We start from the raw sequence: 20,500 nt of genomic DNA, 5'->3' as shown, positions 1-20,500 counted from the left end.
TCCTAGAGATGAACGTACTTTGGTGTGAAAAGTGCAAATCATTCCCAGAACGGCAGCAAAGGACTTTGTGAAGATGCTGGAAGAAACAGGTACAAAAGTTTCTATATCCACAGTAAAACGAGTCCTATATCGACATAACCTGAAAGGCCGCTCAGCAAGGAAGAAGCCACTGCTCCAAAACCGCCATAAAAAATCCAGACTACGGTTTGCAACTGCACATGGGGACAAAGATCGTACTTTTTGGAGAAATGTCCTCTGGTCTGATAAAACATAATGACCATCGTTATGTTTGGAGGAAAAAGGGGGATGCTTGCAAGCCGAAGAACACCATCCCAACCGTGAAGCACGGGAGTGGCAGCATCATGTTGTGGGGATGCTTTGCTGCAGGAGGGACTGGTGCACTTCACAAAATAGATGGCATCATGAGGGAGGAAAATTGTGGATATATTGAAGCAACATCTCAAGACATCAGTCAGGAAGTTAAGGCTTGGTCGCAAATTGGTCTTCCAAATGGACAATGACCCCAAGCATACTTCCAAAGTTGTGGCAAAATGGCTTAAGGACAACAAAGTCAAGGTATTGGAGAGGCCATCACAAAGCCCTGACCTCAATCCTATAGAACATTTGTGGGCAGAACTGAAAAAGCATGTGCGAGCAAGGAGGCCTACAAACCTGACTCAGTTACACCAGCTCTGTCAGGAGGAATGGGCCAAAATTCACCCAACTTATTGTGGGAAGCTTGTGGAAGGCTACCCAAAACATTTGACCCAAGTTAAACAATTTAAAGGCAATGCTACCAAATACTAATTGAGTGTATGTAAACTTCTGACCGACTGGGAATGTGATGAAAGAAATAAAAAGCTGAAATAAATCATTCTCTCTATTATTCTGACCTTTCACATTCTTAAAATAAAGTGGTGATCCTAACTGACATAAAATAGTAAATTTTTACTAGGATTAAATGTCAGGAATTGTGAAAAACTAAGTTTAAATGTATTTGGCTAAGGAGTATGTAAACTTCCGTCTTCAACTCTATATGGGGGATACAACCTTCCCAGCTCTGCAGATTTTGCTACGAAGAGACAGAATCATTAGATCATTTGTTTTGGTACTGTCCATATGTAGCTTGTTCTTGGTCGCAGGTCCAGGAATGGCTGAAGAACTGGAACCTTTACCTGGAACCAACTCTGCAGATAGCAGAGTTCTTGGTCACAGGTCCAGGAATGGCTGAAGAACTGTAACCTTTACCTGGAACCAACTCTGCAGATAGCACTGCTGGGAGATCTGAAAAGTCATAGTCAATATGATCAATAATATAATAATACTATTAGCAAAAAAAAATATATATTTTGTTTTTATTTACAAGATGTAGAAATTATGAGAACATAGAACGGTTCAGAACTTTTGTGAAACATCACAGCACAGTTGAAAAAAAATATTTGGAAACAGAAATCCAATATGGATGGTGTTAAGACATAGATGGGAGGGGTTGAATGGAGCTGAAGGATGGGACTAATAACAACTAATAACAACAAGATAACAAAATGTAAAACATACTGTGTCCATAAAACATATATAGGTTCAGATTTTTTTGTGAAATAAATAGATGAGAGAGGTTGAGATTAGAGGAAGGACAGGAGTAAAAACAAACAAAACATAACTATTGTAAAATAGATTGTGTTCATGAAATGTATATAGTATTATATAGTATGTATAAACTGCAAGTAAAGGCCTAAGCGTTGTTGTTCTCTAGTTTACTCCAATTAGGGGAGGGGTGGTAGGGTTAGAAAGTAATAAAGGAAAATATATTTAAAAAAATATGTATATACAGTACCAGTCAAAAGTTTGGTGACACCTACACATTCCAGGGTTTTTCTTTATTTTTACTATTTTCTACATTGTAGAATAATAGTAAAGACATCAAAACTATGAAATAACACACATGGAATCATGTAGTAACCAAACAAGTGTTAAAACAAATCAAAATATATTTTATATTTGAGATTTAAAAGTAGCCACCCTTTGCCTTGATGACAGCTTTGCACACTCTTGGCATTCTCTCAACCAGCTTCATGAGGTAGTCATCTGGAATGCATTTCAATTACCAGGTGTGCCTTGTTAAAAATGTACTTGTGTAATTACTTTCCTTTTTAATGCGTTTGAGACAATCCGTTGTGTTGTGACAAGGTAGGGGTGGTATACAGAAGATAGCCATATTTGGTAAAAGACCAAGTCCATATTATGGCAAGAACAGCTCAAATAAGCAAAGAGAAACAGCTGTCCATCATTACTTTAAGACATGAAGGTCAGTCAATCCGGGGCCTTTCAAGAACTTTTAACGTTTCTTCAAGTGCAAAAACCATCAAGCGCTATGATGAAACTGGCTCTCATGAGGACCGCCACAGGAAAGGAAGGGCCAGAATTACCTCTGCTGCATAGGATAAGTTCATTAGAGTTACCAGCCTAAGAAATTGCAGCCCAAATAAATGCTTCACAGAGTTCAAGACACATCTCAACATCAACTGTTCAGATGTGACTGCATGAATCAGGCCTTCATGGTTGAATTGCTGCAAAGAAACCACTACTAAAAGACACCAATAAGAAGAAGAGACTTGCTTGGGCCAAGAAACACGAGCAATGGACATTAGACCGGTGGAAATCTGTCCTTTGGTCTGATGAGTCCAAATTTGAGATTTTTGGTCCCACCTGCCGTGTCTTTGTGAGAGACACAGGTGAACGGGTCATCTCTGCATGTGTGGTTCCCACCGTGAAGCATGGAGGAGGAGGTGTGATGATGTGGGGGTGCTTTGCTGGTGACACTGTCAGTGATTTATTTAGAATTCAAGGTACGTTTAACCAGCATGGCTACCACAGCATTCTGCAGCAATACACCATCCCATCTGGTTTGCGCTTAGTGGGACTATCATTTGTTTTTCAACAGGGCAATGACCCAACACACCTCCAGGCTGTGTAAGGGCTATTTGACCAAGAAGGAGAGTGATGGAGTGCCTCATCAGATGACCTGGCCTCCACAATCACCTGACCTCAACCCAATTGAGATGGTTTGGGTGTCATTGTCGTGTGTGTAGGTGGCAGGGAAGTCAGGCGCAGGAGAAACCAACTTGGTGTAACTGGAGTAGTTTAATTATTATAAAACAAACTCCAAAAAAACCAACGTACATAAAAATAAACATGGGTAAACATACCCGTCGCACACCTATACAAAATACACGAACACATAACCACAAACAATCTCCGACAAGGACATGAGGGGAAACAGAGGGTTAAATACACAGCATGTAATTAATGGGATTGGAACCAGATGTGTAGGAAGACAAGACAAAACCAATGGAAAATGGATCAATGATGACTAGAAGACCGGTGACGTCGACCGCCGAGCACCACCCGAACAAGGAGGGGCATCAACTTCGGCAGAAGTCGTGACATTGGGATGAGTTACACTGCGGAGTAAAGGAAAAGCAGCCAACAAGTGCTCAGCATATGTGGGAACTCCTTCAAGACTGTTGGAAAAGCATTCCTCATGAAGCTGGTTGAGAGAATTCCAAGAGTGTGCGAAGATGTCATCAAGGCAAAGGGTGGCTACTTTGAAGAATATAAAATCTAAAATATATTTTGTTTTAACAATTTTTTGGTTACTACATGATTCCATATGTGTTATTTCATAGTTTTGATGCCTTCGCTATTATTCTACAAATGTAGAAAATAGTAAAAATAAAGAAAAACCCTGGAATGAGTCCGTGTGTCCAAACTTTTGACTGGTACTGTATATATGGGGGATTGGAAGTGATGCAGACAATTACATTACAATCTAACCCCTAAAAAAAATTATCTACCCCCTGGAACTCTAGCAGTGTATAACGAAGACAGAGGACTGGAAGTTTCTGGACCTCTAGCAGTGTATAATGAAGACAGAGGACTGGCAGTTTCTGGACCTCTAGCAGTGTATAACGAAGACACAGGACTGGCAGTTTCTGGACCTCTAGCAGTGTATCACTAAGACAGAGGACTGGCAGTTTCTGGACCTCTAGCAGTGTATAACGAAGACAGAGGACTGGCAGTTTCTGGACCTCTAGCAGTGTATAACGAAGACAGAGGACTGGCAGTTTCTGGACCTCTAGCAGTGTATAACGAAGACAGAGGACTGGCAGTTTCTGGACCTCTAGCAGTGTATAATGAAGACAGAGGACTGGCAGTTTCTGGACCTCTAGCAGCTCTTTTCTGTACATTTAGTATATGCGATAGTAATGACTCGGTAACAATGAAAAAAAATGTAATACAAAGAAGCGTCTTTCAAATTACATTTTTTTGTGAACAGTGTCTTATCAATATCAAGTTGTATGTATATATTTAACAGTAAAACTATGATTAGTTAAACAAGGAAGGGACTGGCTCTACCCAGTAACACAACGCATGTTTAATTCTATATCATTAAGGCAAACAGTTCAGACACCATCCCATTACAAATAACATTCTGTTGTCACCACCAGTGTCCGTTTCCAGAAGTCAGCAGGGGGGGGGTGTTCCAAATAGCACCCTATTCCCTACATAGTGCATTAATGGGGTCCTGGTCAAAAGCAGTGCACTATATAGAGAATAGGGTGCCATTTGGTAAACAACCCAGGTCTTCGGACCAGGGTCGTAAACATTAGTAAGTACATACACATGAAAAACATTTTTTAAAACACTTTGCAACGGAAAACGCAAATATGCGTTTATTATTGTTTCAGTCCATTTTCTTCCTTTTGGTTCTTAATGAATACAATCCAGGTGTGTGTGTCGTGCTGTAACCCGTTACTGTGTCTTTAAGGGCTTTAACAGGAAGACCCACCCAGGCAAGGTCGGTGCAGCAGGTCGGTAACCAAGACGACACCATGACACCATCGCCACGGCAACTCGATTCTACCTAATAAAAGGTAACAGGAGACGTTGCAATTAAAAAATAATAACACTTGTTCACTGTGGGAAGGATAAATAATTTCCAGGACAGGAAGTCTGGTGTCAGATGATGTTGGGTAAAACAGGTGGTGGTAAATAACTTAAAAATGTTTTTATGCTAACTCACACATTTGTAGACAATGAGTAAAAAAACACAAGGTTTTAGTGGTGGACATTTTATCTAAACAGGACAACTCCAACAGGATGTACAGTGGCATGGAAAACCACATAATACATTCACAAGTCTTTTCACATGTGTGTAGTACAGGAAGTGCTGAGTGATTAGTGCTTTTTTGAGGTCAGTTCAGTTTCGGTTCGATAAAAAAAAAAAAAAAGGATCACGTTTTTTGATTTCGATGATTAAAAAAAAAAAAAACATGAAATGTATTATGAAATAATAACGTTCAAATTATTTGAGAGCTTTTTAACGCAAATTCCAAAGCCTAAAAATAACGAACATTCAATTGCCAAAACATTTTAAATATTCCATTGTCTCTGTCACTTCCACATTGGGTTGACATCAATAGAAACATAGGAAATTACTATGAAACAATGACATATTTCAGTTGTGTATATTGCTTATTTTGATAATTGCATTATTTTTAAATCCTCAAAGTTATCATCTCATATCAGACAGTAGCAGCCAGCCAGCCAGCCCATCTAACGTTATGTCTCTCCATACTGTACTGTCTGTAGTTATCGTCTCATCTCTGATCAGACAGTAGCAGCCAGCCAGCCAGACCATCTAACGTTATGTCTCCCATACTGTACTGTCTGTAGTTATCGTCTCATCTCTGATCAGACAGTAGCAGCCAGCCAGCCCATCTAACGTTATGTCTCTCCATACTGTACTGTCTGTAGTTATCGTCTCATCTCTGATCAGACAGTAGCAGCCAGCCAGCCAGACCATCTAACGTTATGTCTCCCATACTGTACTGTCTGTAGTTATCGTCTCATCTCTGATCAGACAGTAGCAGCCAGCCAGCCCATCTAACGTTATGTCTCCCCATACTGTACTGTCTGTAGTTATCACCTCATCTCTGATCAGACAGTAGCAGCCAGCCAGCCAGACCATCTAACGTTATGTCTCCCCATACTGTACTGTCTGTAGTTATCGTCTCATCTCTGATCAGACAGTAGCAGCCAGCCAGCCAGACCATCTAACGTTATGTCTCCCCATACTGTAGTCTGTGGTCATCCTATTTAGCTAGGATGCTGTTGAGCTGTCTGACTAAATAATTTTACTAGTTCTTTAAAGTAGATAAGGCATACTTTCACAAACTGTCGCTGTCCCTCGTCGTTGTGTTGTGTACATTCCTCTCACATGCGGTCTGTGTGTGTGTAACGTAATGTAGTAGCAGGCGTAAAAGTATATCCATCCAGAGATCTGTATGTAATGACGAGATGCTCATGTCTCCACCCTTTAACAACGGGAGTCGTTGTCACAAAGGTGGGAAGGCAGGCGACAAGCTTAGGTTCAAAATAACCCCATAGAAACACATTTTTTGGCGAGAGTGAAACCTCTCGTGTCGCCTCTTTTTCTCTGATTCGTCTCTGAGCTGGGGGGGAAAAAAATGGCGCAATGGATTATGGTCATTGTAGTTAATTACCACGTGTCTTTGCTAAGCTAGGCTGAATATTTGCTATATGAAAACTACAACTCAATTCAGCCCAGCGTCCCACATAGTTCTTGACTTGATTTCTTCGATTTCTCTCATGAATGATTTGATTTCGAACCGGAGTCGGTCAAATAGTTGTTTAATAAACCCCCCCCCCCCCAAAAGACATCTTGGTTAATCGCTCAGCACTAATTACAGGTTAGTTCAATGTATGCACACATGACTAAGTCGCTTGGAACAAAAGCATCTAGTAAATGGCATATGTTATTATTATATTATATTTTACTCATGTTGGCTGCGGTGAAGGAGCCGCTAACATGTTATTATTATATAAGACCACCAGTGGAGGTATGAATGTCTACAACGCAAAATATCTTTAGTTGTACCATTTACCTCAGGACATTGTATTAGTTCTGTGCATCTTCATGGTTAGAGATGACTTGGTTCCATGGCCCACCACAGCATTAACAGCAGTGTGTTCAACCTCCAACGTACTGAAGAAATAAGCCTGGATGAAAATAAACACAGAAAATAATTTATTCTGAGTGAACACTGGGGTTCTGCCCCAAAATGACACCCCCCATTCCCTTTATAGTGCACTACTTTTGACCAGGACCACCCATAGGGAATAGGGTGTCATTTGGGACACATCCGAGACCAACAAGCTAGATAGGAACAGAGGCTCTGGTCAAAAGTAGTGCACTATATAGGGAATAGGGTGTCATTTGGGATGAACCTCATTTCCTGTCAGTCTTTTTTTTTTTTATTAAGCCCTTCTGACACTCAATCTCTCTCTCTGTAAGCAGAGGGGTCGTTCCACGAAATGGGTGCCCTTTGCCCCTAAATTATTATTTACGTCTGTCCCTCATTTTAAGCAATTCGTAACATACCATAGAAAATGGATAATGGACATCTACAAATGAATACATACGTTTTACATTTACATTTTAGTCATTTAGCAGACAAACACCATGCTCTACCAACTGAGCCACACGGGACCACATACCATAGGAAACTTTACATACAGTGCCTTCGGAAAGTATTCAGACCCCTTGACTTTTCCCACATTTTGTTACGTTACAGCCTTATTCTAAAATGGATTAAATAAAAACACATTTCTTCATCAATCTACTCCCATATGCAGCTGTCAGGTTACCGTGACAACGGTCACAACAACAAAGTCAAAGTTGAATGTCTCTTGCTCTTACCCGGCAAAAGCAACGGCTATATAAAACGGGTGAATGCCGACAAGAAAAATGTAAAAATAGAGCTGTTTTAAGAAACAGGAAACATACTGTGAATCATATGTGAAAGCAGTATATTGTACCATTCCACCTAGTTAAATGATTCACAGCAGGTGACATCGTTTGGGTCTTCTGAACAACATGGTGGAAAAGGAAGTAAGTCTTCTCTCTCTTTTTGGTCTATTTATAAATTGTTTTATCATCTTTATCATCGGGGCGGCAGCGTAGCCTAGTGGTTAGAGTGTTGGACTAGTAACTGAAAGGTTGCAAGTTCAAATCCCTGAGCTGACAAGGTACAATTCTGTCGTTCTGCTCCTGAACGAAGCCGGATAAGAATTTGTTCTTAACTGACTTGCCCAGTTAAATAAAGGTAAAATAAAAAATATAAATCTTTAACTAAGCTCAACATGTCAACCCTGTTCACTCAATTAAAAGTTAGGAAAATTTGATAAAATGCAGCCATTTTTTACATTTTTTATCTCAATAGCAAATCCTTTTTTCTGGGTACCTTACTGTGATTACTTTAAATTATAATGGTCAAAAAGAAACAAAAATAGCTTCTCAAGGAAGAATTTTGTTAAGACTGTCTGGGAGTGGTCTGAGTGGGGAGGGGAAAACTGAAAACTAGCTGTTATTAGCAGAGAGATTTGGAACTCTTACTTATTGGTCTATTAACACATTTACCACCTGGTGATGTCACCAGGCAATCCAAAACTCCATCCCACCAAAACAGGCTGAAATGTATTTTCAAACAGCACTTACACTAAAAGGGCATTATCATAATTTTTTTAAAACAATTTCACAGTATTTTCTGTAGGCTAAACATATCCTCCATGCAATTGAATGTTGAAAAATATATTAGTGTTATTTTTTAGAAGTTTGCATATGCAAAAAGGCACCCATTTCGTGGAACGACCCAGAGACATGTGATTCTCCTGAGTAGCTAGCTGGCTATAGTCACACGTCGAAGTGGAATGACTGTCCATTTTCCAGTCAGTCATTGTTTTTGACAAGCAACCTCCTTCACCCTCCCTCTTTTTCTTCCTGCTCAACCTCACCCTCCTCTCCTTCCTTCCTTCCTTCCTTCCTTCCTTCCTTCCTTCCTTCCTTCCTTCCTTCCTTCCTTCCTTCCTTCCTTCCTTCCTTCCTTCCTTCCTTCCTTCCTTCCTTCCTTCCTTCCTTCCTTCCTTCCTTCCTTCCCCTCCCCCTGAGGTAAACTAACTTGACTCCTTTAATCTCTTTCTCATGCGCCGTCAAGAGGGACACTCCAAAAGTGGCCGTCACGAGGGAGTGTAGTCAAAGATATTGTGGTCTTCGTTGCAGCGCTCAGGCAGTTGCCACGCTACAAGGCTCCAGTAGAATAGTGAGGAGGTAACTGAGCTCATTAAGTCATTGTGTGGGTCCCATTTGGAGATGCAACCATTGGTGCTACAGATCACAAGCCAGGTGAGGTTATCTAAACTGGGTCAGTCAAAGTCGGTGATTGTTAAATCAGGACATTGTATTACATGACCAGGACACAACCCAAATCCGTAAGGCCAGTGTCGTGTTCACCAGGCACTAAAAAGAACAAAAAAAAGCGGTCTGCACTTGCCCAATAAGAAACACTCCATGGTGCACAACGTTTAGAAACGTTTTGCTACGCTGTGCCCTAATGAACACGACCCAGGTGTGTTTTCCCGGGAATGTTTACCTTACAACCGAACGCCAAGAGGATGTGGAGCGACACGATGGCTGTCATGATCGCTACGGCAACCCGGCGTTGGTCGTCACGGACGGCGGGCCAGAAGGTCAAGACCAGGACAGAACCAGAGAGACAGAGAGCCACAACGATGGAAAACCACCTAACGGCCTCGTACGGGATGATCCACAACACCTGTCAACAACAACAACAACACCTGTCAATAAGTTACAACATCATAATTTTTTTTTTAAAAGACAGGAATAAACATATCCTCAACATTTGCATTCCAACAAAGTAAATGTGACAATATTGAACCTCATAAAATATAAAGAATGCCGCATAATCAGACATAAAACAGTGTAATGTGTCATGTTTTACCACAGCGGGTATGTAGACGGCCAGGGAGTATCCGTAGACACAGACGATCTCCAGGAAGGAGTAAGAAACTATGTTCATAACCTTGGAGTTCCTCCAGACAAGCAGGCCCCACAGGGCCAGGGGAACCAGCCACGCATAGCTGTAGATCGCCGTCGCCGCAATGGTCACTGGGAGAAAAAAAAACACACAGAGAAACAGTAGCAACAATCACATTCTTTTCTAAAACATTTACAGGAAATGACTTTTTTTGTTATGTTCAGTATCTATTTGATTGAGTCTTGGAAAGAGCAGCAGTCAGTTTGATCCTGTGTTTTATTTTACCTTTGAAAAACGTAATATGACACTCACCTTTCTGGAACTCTGGGACGTATTTATACTGGGGTTTCCCCAGGTAAACCAGGAAGTTAGAGATGTTTCCACAGATGGCGATGACAAAAACCAGAGTAGCACAGATCCAGAAGGGACCTGGAGGACACAGAGATTGACAGACGGTATGAGTAATCTGTAGTATTTGACGATGCATCATGGCCAGTTTAAAATGCTGCTTCCAAGTCCCCGAATCCACTTGATGAAGTTGAATTTTATTCTGCCACTTGTTGAATGCCCTCATCAAGACACAGGTGCCATTATATACTCGGTGTTATCCACACGTACATAGAGTAGCCAGCCAAATAGAAAAAGTAGCCAGCCAGGTGCCCCTCTGTGTTCAAAATGTTTTGCAGAAGGAGCTCTATTTTGGTGGCCTCTGGTACATTCTTATGCCTTAATTCCAAACCCGAAATACACAGCGAAATGATTGAATACTTTATCGAGTTTACCTCTCACATTGAATAATATGTGTTGTGGTATTGTCTAGAAAGACATGACTTTTCCATTGAAATGAGTGAAAATGTTTGAATTCAGTGTATTGTTGTTTTGTCTCGGTCTAGGACTATACGATCAAAACTATTTAAACCTTTTTTTAACATTTATCTTGTGTCTTCTCTTGAGATTTACATTTACATTACATTTTAGTCATTTAGCAGACGCTCTTATCCAGAGCGACTTACAGTAGTGAATGCATACATTTCATAAAAAACATTTTCCGTACTTGTCCCCCGTGAGATTAAAGTCTCATTTATAGGTTTACTGCAAGATATTAATTGCCACAATTACGTTTTCTCTTCAAATTATGTATTTTATTAAAACAGAAAAATGAAGTATCCTGCATTATCTTAAAAAATTTAATTAAAGGATTTGATTTTTCCAGGTTTCCGTTTATACAGTTTTTTCAGGGTTTCGCTCTTTAAAAATCACACTTTTTTTTATAGAAAAACAACATAATTGGATGTTTTAAGTCCACAACAATGCTTAAACCTCATTAGGAGACCGCGTGTTGATTTTTGGGTGTAGTTCCCCTTTAATTCCAGTGAGCACCTAGCAAGAGGCTGTTGTTTAACAGTCATTTTGTAGAGAACATGTGATTGTAGAGTTTGTAAAAACAAATACCCACTGGAATGATGTTTGTCCCTCATGTAGTCTATTTCACTTCCTCAAAATCCCCGGAATGAATCTAAGATAACTCAAGAAATCTGTAATTAATTGACGTTTTTGCCAAGAATGTGTTAGTCGCGCAATTTGACATCTAACTAAGAAAGTTTTAGTCGAGAAAAGTCGCTAAGTATGTTTTAGTCTCTGGTGAGACCTGAAAATAGCTGTACAGCAACACTCCCCATCCAACCTGACAGAGCTTGAGAGGATCTGCAGAGAAGAATGGGAGAAACTCCTCAGGTAGCATCATACCCAGAAGACTTGAAGCTGTTATCGCTGCCAAAGGTGCTTTAACAAAGTACCGAGTAAAGGGTCTGAATACTTATGTAAATGTAATATTTAAGTTTTTTATTTTTAATACATTTGCAAAAATGTAAAAAAACAGTTTTTGCTTTGTCATTATGGGGTATTGTGATGTCATTATGGGGTATTGTGTGTAGATTGATGAGGAGGTAAAACGATTTCATCCATTTTAGAATAAGGCTGTAACGTAACAAAATGTGTAAAAAGTCAAGGGGTCTGAATTCTTTCCGAAGGCACTGTATGAGATGAACTTTATTCAGTCATTTCGACACCTTTTATAAACTAGTCAACACTGGCTGTTCAGTTGTAAATCAACACACAGTAAACAGCCTACTTGGCGCCACGAAACACGCAAAATAAATTAAATGAATGTGTCAGAAAACAATAATTAAATTGTGGATTTTTAGTATCATCGTTACCATATGGGACGTCCATCATGCTCTCTCCCTCCTCTGTGGAAAGAAATTCAACTGCAACCAACCACAACACACACAAATTGTACCAGGAGGTGGGACAGACCGCAGACTATGTTACCCAGGTTATCGCTGGCTTTGTAACTGAGAGGCGCCTGCCCTGTCAACAGATTGGTAGAAGATGCATATCGTTCATTGTAGCGAGAGTGGGATCGACGGACTAACCAATTAAGAAAAACCAATTAAGAAAAACGTTTAATTAAAAGTAACCTAGTTAATATAAAGTGGAAAAAGTAGACGGCTGAAAGTAAGTCTGTAAGTGGCTGATTAGCCGCCAGCTGGCGCTAACGGAAAACATTAAAGGTTAGCGTAACAACGATTCAGGTCATGACTAGTAGGAAGCTCACCATAAAGATCAGGGTTGTTGCGGATGTAGAGATGGACAAAATTCTTCCCTGGCCATGGCAATAACGACCCCAGGATTCTCTCTCTCACCTAGAGGAAACACATTAAAAACACAGTCATTACAGCGCAGTCATTACAACAAAGTCATTACAGCACAGTCATTACAACACAGTCATTACAACACAGTCATTACAACACAGTCATTACAGCACAGTCATTACAACACAGAAATATAATAAATACATTATTACATATCCAAGGCGGACGCCTATCCTATGCAGGGATGGATTATCGAAAGGGCACACAGGGCCCCCAACTTTTTGTTCTGTTTTTTTGGGGGGTTATGGGTCACCTGGAGGTCGTGGGCCCCCTAGATAGCATATGTGTAGAATTGCAGGACAACTAAGAAAACTATTATTTTATTATTTTTATTTTTTAATCTCTCAGCCTCAATGCAAAATGTTAACAATAGCATGAGACGAGCTATAAAACAGCGAATTTCTCTCTCTGACCCATGCCAACAAGTGTAGAATTGCAGGAAACTGCAACATTTTCTCTTCGCCTCATGACAAAATGTGTAGAATAGCATTATAAAACTGCAATTCTTTCTACACAAACCGTGTGTTGAAATGCAGGAAGTTAGCCGTTTACCCCAACAAAATAAAAATCAAGGTCCTGATCCAATGTAACTTAATTCGTGTTACGTAATAACGTGGTAAACTACACTACACTATATATATATATATATATATATATATATATATATATATATATATATATATATATATACACACACACACACAAAAGTATATGGACACCCCTTTCAGCCACACCCCGTTGCTGACAGGTGTATAAAATCGAGCACAAAGCCATGCAATCTCCAAAGACAAACATTGACAGTAGAATGCCCTTACTTAAGAGCTCAGTGACTTTCAACGTGGCACCGTCATAGGATGCCACCTTGCCAACAAGTCAGTTCATCATATTTCTGCCCTGCTAGAGCTACCCCTAGTCAACTGTAAGTGCTGTGAAGTGGAAACGGATAGGAGCAACAACGGCTCAGAAACGAAGTGGTAGGCTACACAAGGTCACAGAACAGGACCTTAGAGCGCTGAAGCGCATAAAAATCATCTGTCCCTGGTCGCAACCCTGACTACCGAATTCCAAACTACCTCTGGAAGCAACGTCAGCACAAGAACTGTTCGTCGAGAGCTTCACGAAATGGGTTTCCATGGACGAGCAGCCGCACGCACACAAGCCTAAAATCACCATGCGCAAGGCCAAGCATCGGCCGGAGTGGTGTAAAGCTCGCCGCCATTGGACTCTGGAGCAGTGGAAACGCGTTCTCTGGAGTGATGAATCACGCTTCACCATCTGGCAGTCCAACAAGACGAATTTGGGTTTGGCGGATGCCAGGAGAACGCTACCTGCCCCATTCCATAGTACCAACTGTAAAGTTTGGTGGAGGAGGAATGATGGTCTGGGGCTGTTTTCATGGTTCGGGCCCCTTAGTTCCAGTGAAGGGAAATCTTAACGCTACAGCATACAATGACATTCTAGATGATTCTGTGCTTCCAACTTTGTCGCAACACTTTGGGGAAGGCCCTTTCCTGTTTCAGCATGACAATGCCCCCCATGCACAAATGAGGTGCACACAGAAATGGCTTGTCGAGATCAGTGTAGAAGAACTTGACTGGCCTGCATGAAGCCCTGACCTCAACCCCATTGAAAACCTTTTGGATGAATTGGAACACTGACTGCGAGCCAGGCCTAATCGCCCAACATCAGTGTCCGACCTCATTAATGCTCGTGGCTGAATAAGTCCCCACAGCAATGTTCCAACATCTAGTGGAAAGCCTTCCCAGAAGAGTGGAGGCTGTTATAGCAGCAAAGGGGGGGACCAACTCCATATTAATGCCCATGATTTTGGAATGAGATGTTCCACCAATAGGTGTCCACATACTTTTGGTCATATAGTGTATGTATTTTTCTGACCTCAGTCTTGTCGTCATTGGCCAATGGGTCATTGTCCTCTTCGAAGGATGTCACAGGTGCAGATCTCCTCTGTTTCTGAGGTTTGTGACTTCCTGCTGCTGTGTCCTCGATACTGATGGTAGTCGCATCTCCGTTCCCTCCCAAATGGCTCTCAGAACTGTCAAATTCTGATTCAGAATGTCAGTTAAGAGAAAGGTTATGACAAAGATTCTGATTCAGAATGTCAGTAAAGAGAAAGGTTATGACAAAGATTCTGATTCAGAATGTCAGTAAAGAGAAAGGTTATGACAAAGATTCTGATTCAGAATGTCAGTAAAGAGAAAGGTTATGACAAAGATTCTGATTCAGAATGTCAGTAAAGAGAAAGGTTATGACAAAGATTCTGATTCAGAATGTCAGTAAAGAGAAAGGTTATGACAAAGATTCTGATTCAGAATGTTAGTAAAGAGAAAGGTTATGACAAAGATTCTGATTCAGAATGTTAGTAAAGAGAAAGGTTATGACAAAGATTCTGATTCAGAATGTTAGTAAACAGAAAGGTTATGACAAAGATTGTGATTCAGAATGTCAGTAAAGAGAAAGGTTATGACAAAGATTGTGATTCAGAATGTCAGTAAAGAGAAAGGTTATGACAAAGATTCTGATTCAGAATGTTAGTAAACAGAAAGGTTATGAGATTCTGATTCAGAAAAAGCCCCGCCTAATACCACCATCTAGTGGGCACAACCTGGTAATATCAGGATTTTTGAAGAAATGAATTTGTTCAAAACTATTCAAATATTCTCTCTCTCTCTCTCTCTCTCTGGTTAATTACTCACCACATTTTATGCACTGCAGTGATAGCTATCTGTAGCTTATGCTTTTAGTACTAGATACATTTTCTGATCCTTTGATTGGGTGGACAACATGTCAGTTCATGCTGCAAGAGCTCTGATAGGTTGGATGACGTCCTCCGGAAGTTGTCATAATTACTGTGTAAGTCTATGGAAGGGGGTGAGAACCATGAGCCTCCTAGGTTTTGTATTGAAGTCAATGTACCCAGAGGAGGACAGAAGCTAGCTGTCCTCCGGCTACACCATGGTGCTACCCTACAGAGTGCTGTTGAGGCTACTGTAGACTTTCACTGCAAAACAGTGTGTTTTAATCAGTTATTTGGTGACGTGAATATATTTAGTATAGTTTTATCTAAAATTAATAACTTTTTTAATGCTTCACTATTTATTTATTTTTAATGAAATTCACTAAAGAGGATGGTCCTGCCCTTCCTTCTCAGTAGAGCTTCCACCGATCTGAATGGCATTATTATTATAATGTATACAGTCTATAAGACTGAGCCCGAGTGGTGTCATTCTGTATCCGAATGGCATTACAGTCTATTAACACTCACCTTGAAAATTTAAGAGGAAATCGCTGTTAGCCGCCATGTAGGAGACTAATCAAGAGTCTGTGGAGACAAAGAAGATCAGTGTCAAGATACACGCTTCTCCATAGAGATCCATTACGCTGCTGGCACTGTAACGTTACAGGGAATGTGGATAAACGTGTACATTTGCAGACCGTAGCCGTGCTTGATGCCTACTTTACACCACAGAGAAATGTGGGGTTGGAAAGTCACAAGTTTAGACAAAGAACACAAGATCGAGACGAAACTATCGATGGCTGTATGAATGCATTAAGAGAAACTATCGATGCCTGTGTGAATGCATTAAGAGAAACTATCGATGGCTGTGTGAATGCATTAAGAGAAACTATCGATGGCTGTGTGAATGCATTAAGAGAAACTATCGATGCCTGTGTGAATGCATTAAGAGAAACTATCGATGCCTGTATGAATGCATTAAGAGAAACTATCGATGGCTGTGTGAATGCATTAAGAGAAACTATCGATGCCTGTGTGAATGCATTAAGAGAAACTATCGATGGCTGTGTGAATGCATTAAGAGAAACTATCGATTGACTTAGTGGGACCGATCCATAATGAATACATAATTACCGTAACTGACTATTACACCTGTTACCCAGAAGCTGTTGTCATATCTGACATATCTTCAAGTACGGTGTCTGCAAAGATGTTTAAAATCTTTGTACGCATTGGGTACCCCCTAGAGGTGGTTATAGATAATGCCAGACAATTTGTTGGACAGACTTCTGAAAACTTGTTGACGTTAGAGCATCGCCATAATCCTAACAGAAAAAAATTGAGCGATTCTATCGATATCTGAAGAAAGCATTCAGAACAGCCAAAAGTGAGGTGAAGAGCCGGAAAGAGGAGCTACCAAAAATGATGATCGCTCAACGCCTCAACGTGCTTTAGGGGAACCACAAGCCTTTCTCATATTTGGAAGAGACATTCAAACCAAGTCGCCAAGTATCGAGAAGTAAAAGGAAAAAGCAAAAGACATTCCAAAATCACCACAAAACCTACAAACAGAAAATTAAACACTACGCTGACAAAACAATCAGAGCCAAAGAACACAACTTTGATGTTGGAGATATTGTGTACATTGTAAGTATGGAAAATGGAAAGTTGGATGCCAAATTCCGAGACACACACACTATGTGTTACTGTGACAAAACTTAGGCAACTCATTTAAAACTAGTGAGCACAGAAGATGGATCTAGAAAGCCAGCATGGGGACATGGTAATGTAAAAAGGTTTTGAACTCAAATAACTGATATAAAAGAAGATTTGTATCAAGAGTTCCTGAAATGTTGAATTTGACTGTTGAATAATGATGGAGAATAAGAGCACCTCCTCCCAGCTGCCCACTGCACCGAGGATAGGAAACTCTGTCACCACCGATAAATCCACTATAATTGAGAATTTCAATAAGCATTTTTCTACGGCTGGCCATGCTTTCCACCTGACTACCCCTACCCCGGTCAACTGCCCGGCACCCTCCACAGCAAACCGCCCAAGCCCCCACCATTTCTCCTTCACCCAAATCCAGATAGCTGATGTTCTGAAAGAGCTGCAAAATCTGGACCCCCTCCGAATCAGCCGGGCTAGACAATCTGGACCCTCTCTTTCTAAAATGATCTGCTGAAATTGTTGCAACCACTATTACTAGCCTGTTCAACCTCTCTTTCGTATCGTCTGAGATTCCCAAAGATCGGAAAGCTGCCGCAGTCGTCCCCCTCTTCAAAGGGGGAGACACTCTAGACCCAAACTGCTACAGACCTATATCTATCCTATCCTGTCTTTCTAAGGTCTTCGAAAGCCAAGTTAACAAACAGATTACCGACCATTTCGAATCCCACCGTACCTTCTCCGCTATGCAATCTGGGTTCAGAGCTGGTCATGGGTGCACCTCAGCCACGCTCAAGGTCCTAAACGATATCATAACCGCCATCGATAAGAGACATTACTGTGCAGCCATATTCATCGACCTGGCCAAGGCTTTCGACTCTGTCAATCACAACATTCTTATGGGCAGACTAAACAGCCTTGGTTTCTCAAATGACTGCCTTGCCTGGTTCACCAACTACTTCTCTGACAGAGTTCAGTATGTCAAATCGGAGGGCCTGTTGTCCAGACCTCTGGCAGTCTCTGTGGGGGTGCCATAGGGTTCAATTCTCGGGCCGACTCTCTTCTCTGTATACATCAATGATGTCGCTCTTGCTGCTGGTGATTCTTTGATCCACATCTACGCAGACAACACCATTCTGTATACTTCTGACCCTTCTTTGGACACTGTGTTAACTAACCTCCAGACGAGCTTCAATGCCATACAACTCTCCTTCCGTGGCCTCCAACTGCTCTTAAATGCAAGTAAAACTAAATGCATGCTCTTCAACCGATCGCTGCCCGCACCTGCCCGCCCGTCTAGCATCACTACTCTGGACGGTTCTGACTTAGAATATGTGGACAACTAAAAATACCTAGGTGTCTGGCTAGACTGTAAACTCTCCTTCCAGACTCACATTAAGCATCTCCAATCCCAAATTAAATCTAGAATCGGCTTCCTATTTCGCAACAAAGCCTCCTTCACTCACGTTGCCAAACATACCCTCGTAAAACTGACTATCCTACCGATCCTCGACTTTGGCGATGTCATTTACAAAATAGCCTCCAGCACCCTACTCAACAAACTGGATGCAGTCTATCACAGTGCCATCCGTTTGTCACCAAAGCCCCATATACTACCCACCACTGCGACCTGTACGCTCTCGTTGGCTGGCCCTCGCTTCATACTCGTCGCCAAACCCACTGGCGTCAGGTCATCTATAAGTCTTTGATAGGTAAGGCCCCGCCTTATCTCAGCTCACTGGTCACCATAGTAGCACCCACCCGTAGCACGTGCTCCAGCAGGTATATCTCTCTAGTCACCCCAGAAAAGCCAATTCCTCCTTTGGCCGCCTTTCCTTACAGTTCTCTGCTGCCAATGGCTGGAATGAATTGCAAAAATCTCTGAAGCTGGAGACTCTTACCTCCCTCACTAGCTTTAAGCACCAGCTGTCTGAGCAGCTCACAGATCACTGCACCTGTACATAGCCCATCTGTAAATAGCCCATCCCACTACCTCGTCCCCATACTGTATTTATTTATTTATCTTGCTCCTTTGCACCCCTGTATCTCTACTTGCACATTCATCTTCTGCACATCAATCACTCTAGTGTCTAATTGGTATATTGTAATTACTTTGCCACCATGGCCTATTTATTGCCTTACCTCCTTGTTCTTACCTCATTTGCACTCACTGTATATATATTTTCTTCAACTGTATTATTGACTGTATGTTTGTTTATTCCATGTGTAACAAACTGTGTTGTTTGTGTCGAACTGCTATGCTTTATTCTTGGCCAGGTCGCAGTTGCAAATGAGAACTTGTTCTCAACTAGACTACCTGGTTAAATAAAGGTGAAATAAATAAATAATAATGTTGATATGGAAGCACTGAAAAATTGCAGTTGTAACTTTTATTTATGTAAAAAAAAAGTACTTACCTTTTGAATGTAAAATAAAATAATATTTAATGTGTAAGCTATTGTAACAACAATGTTAGAAACGGGAATACAATTTCATTGTTAAAGTTGTGGACTTTAAATCTAACAAGGGAAAGGAGGTAGTATAGTACTATTGCAAGACTACGTACCTGTTATAGTGATGAAGACGTGACTAGAACTCGACAATGAAAATGGCTTTGAAGATCCAGTTGTTATTAGAGCGAGTTAAACGAGTCTACCTTTTTTAATTCAACAACATCCGCGTTCCAGCGGTGGATTTGATCTGCGCACCTGAACGAGTCCCCCCTCTTTAGTGAAGTGAGTTCAGAACAACTGAATGTATGCGTAGTATAAGTAGTTTTCACATAAAAACGTTATATGTCCGAACTCAGAGGAAAATAACATGTTTACTGTGGTAGAACGTTTATTTTGATTGGCGATTGTCTGCATTTATCAGAGTGCTGTCAGTTGTAAACAATTATTAGGGGTTATCGTTCTTGCAATGCATGTAAACGTTTCAATGGAACTATTATATTAATCCGACGATAAACAATAACAGCATTATTGTGTGCATGTAACCTTACTCAGTGATGATGGCCTATTTAGAAATTAGGTAGCCTATGGTTAACTTTTGTGTTTGAGGGTATTCAAAAGTGTAACTTTTCTTTATACAATGTGTGTGGAGGGCCATCCATTTTCATTTCAGAGGCCCGATCTTCTCCATGTAACGCTTAATATAAATAACGTTCACTCCCTAATCCTAATGCATAGCTATGCCAAATACAAGGAAGGCATTGCATTTCATTAGCTACATTGTGAATAATAACTCCAGTAACGATTAAATAACCCAATGACCATAAATATATACTTTACCCTCTCAGCAGTTTGGAAGTAAAGAAATATGTGGAAGGTAAACTCTGCTCCCTTTTCCGGTCGCATTTTCGTTTTTCTAAATAATAGTCAAATGATCTGATCTCGAAACAGTACATAAAAATCAGCGCATATTGTCATTTTATAAATATTGTA

General features: G+C 40.8%; 1 protein-coding gene across 1 annotated transcript; it reads right to left on the bottom strand.

The window, feature by feature from the left end:
- Positions 1 to 4,309: 4,309 nt before the first annotated feature.
- On the bottom strand, positions 4,310 to 20,420 carry yipf1 (Yip1 domain family, member 1). The gene is made up of 9 exons (XM_014141477.2): positions 20,348 to 20,420; positions 15,915 to 15,971; positions 14,528 to 14,694; positions 12,535 to 12,622; positions 10,230 to 10,346; positions 9,882 to 10,048; positions 9,513 to 9,695; positions 6,969 to 7,083; positions 4,310 to 4,924 (listed from the first exon to the last, which is right to left on the bottom strand). The coding sequence occupies exons 2-8, from the start codon at positions 15,949 to 15,951 to the stop codon at positions 6,970 to 6,972; spliced, it is 873 nt and encodes a 290-aa protein (XP_013996952.1). The 5' UTR covers positions 15,952 to 15,971; positions 20,348 to 20,420; the 3' UTR covers positions 4,310 to 4,924; position 6,969.
- Between the last annotated feature and the right edge of the window lie 80 nt (positions 20,421 to 20,500).

The sequence above is a fragment of the Salmo salar genome, chromosome ssa14 (assembly GCF_905237065.1).
Source record: "Salmo salar chromosome ssa14, Ssal_v3.1, whole genome shotgun sequence".
Lineage (NCBI taxonomy): Eukaryota > Metazoa > Chordata > Actinopteri > Salmoniformes > Salmonidae > Salmo > Salmo salar.
This window is presented reverse-complemented; position numbering and strand designations above follow the sequence as displayed.

Coding starts and splice junctions, on each gene's coding strand:
- yipf1 (XM_014141477.2), bottom strand. CDS start 15,951: ATGGCGGCTAACAGCGATTTCCTCTTAAATTTTCAAG. Junction 14,695..15,914: donor TTTCCTCTTAAATTTTCAAG/GTGAGTGTTAAT, acceptor ATTCTGAATCAG/AATTTGACAGTTCTGAGAGC. Junction 12,623..14,527: donor CCAATGACGACAAGACTGAG/GTCAGAAAAATA, acceptor TGTTTCCTCTAG/GTGAGAGAGAGAATCCTGGG.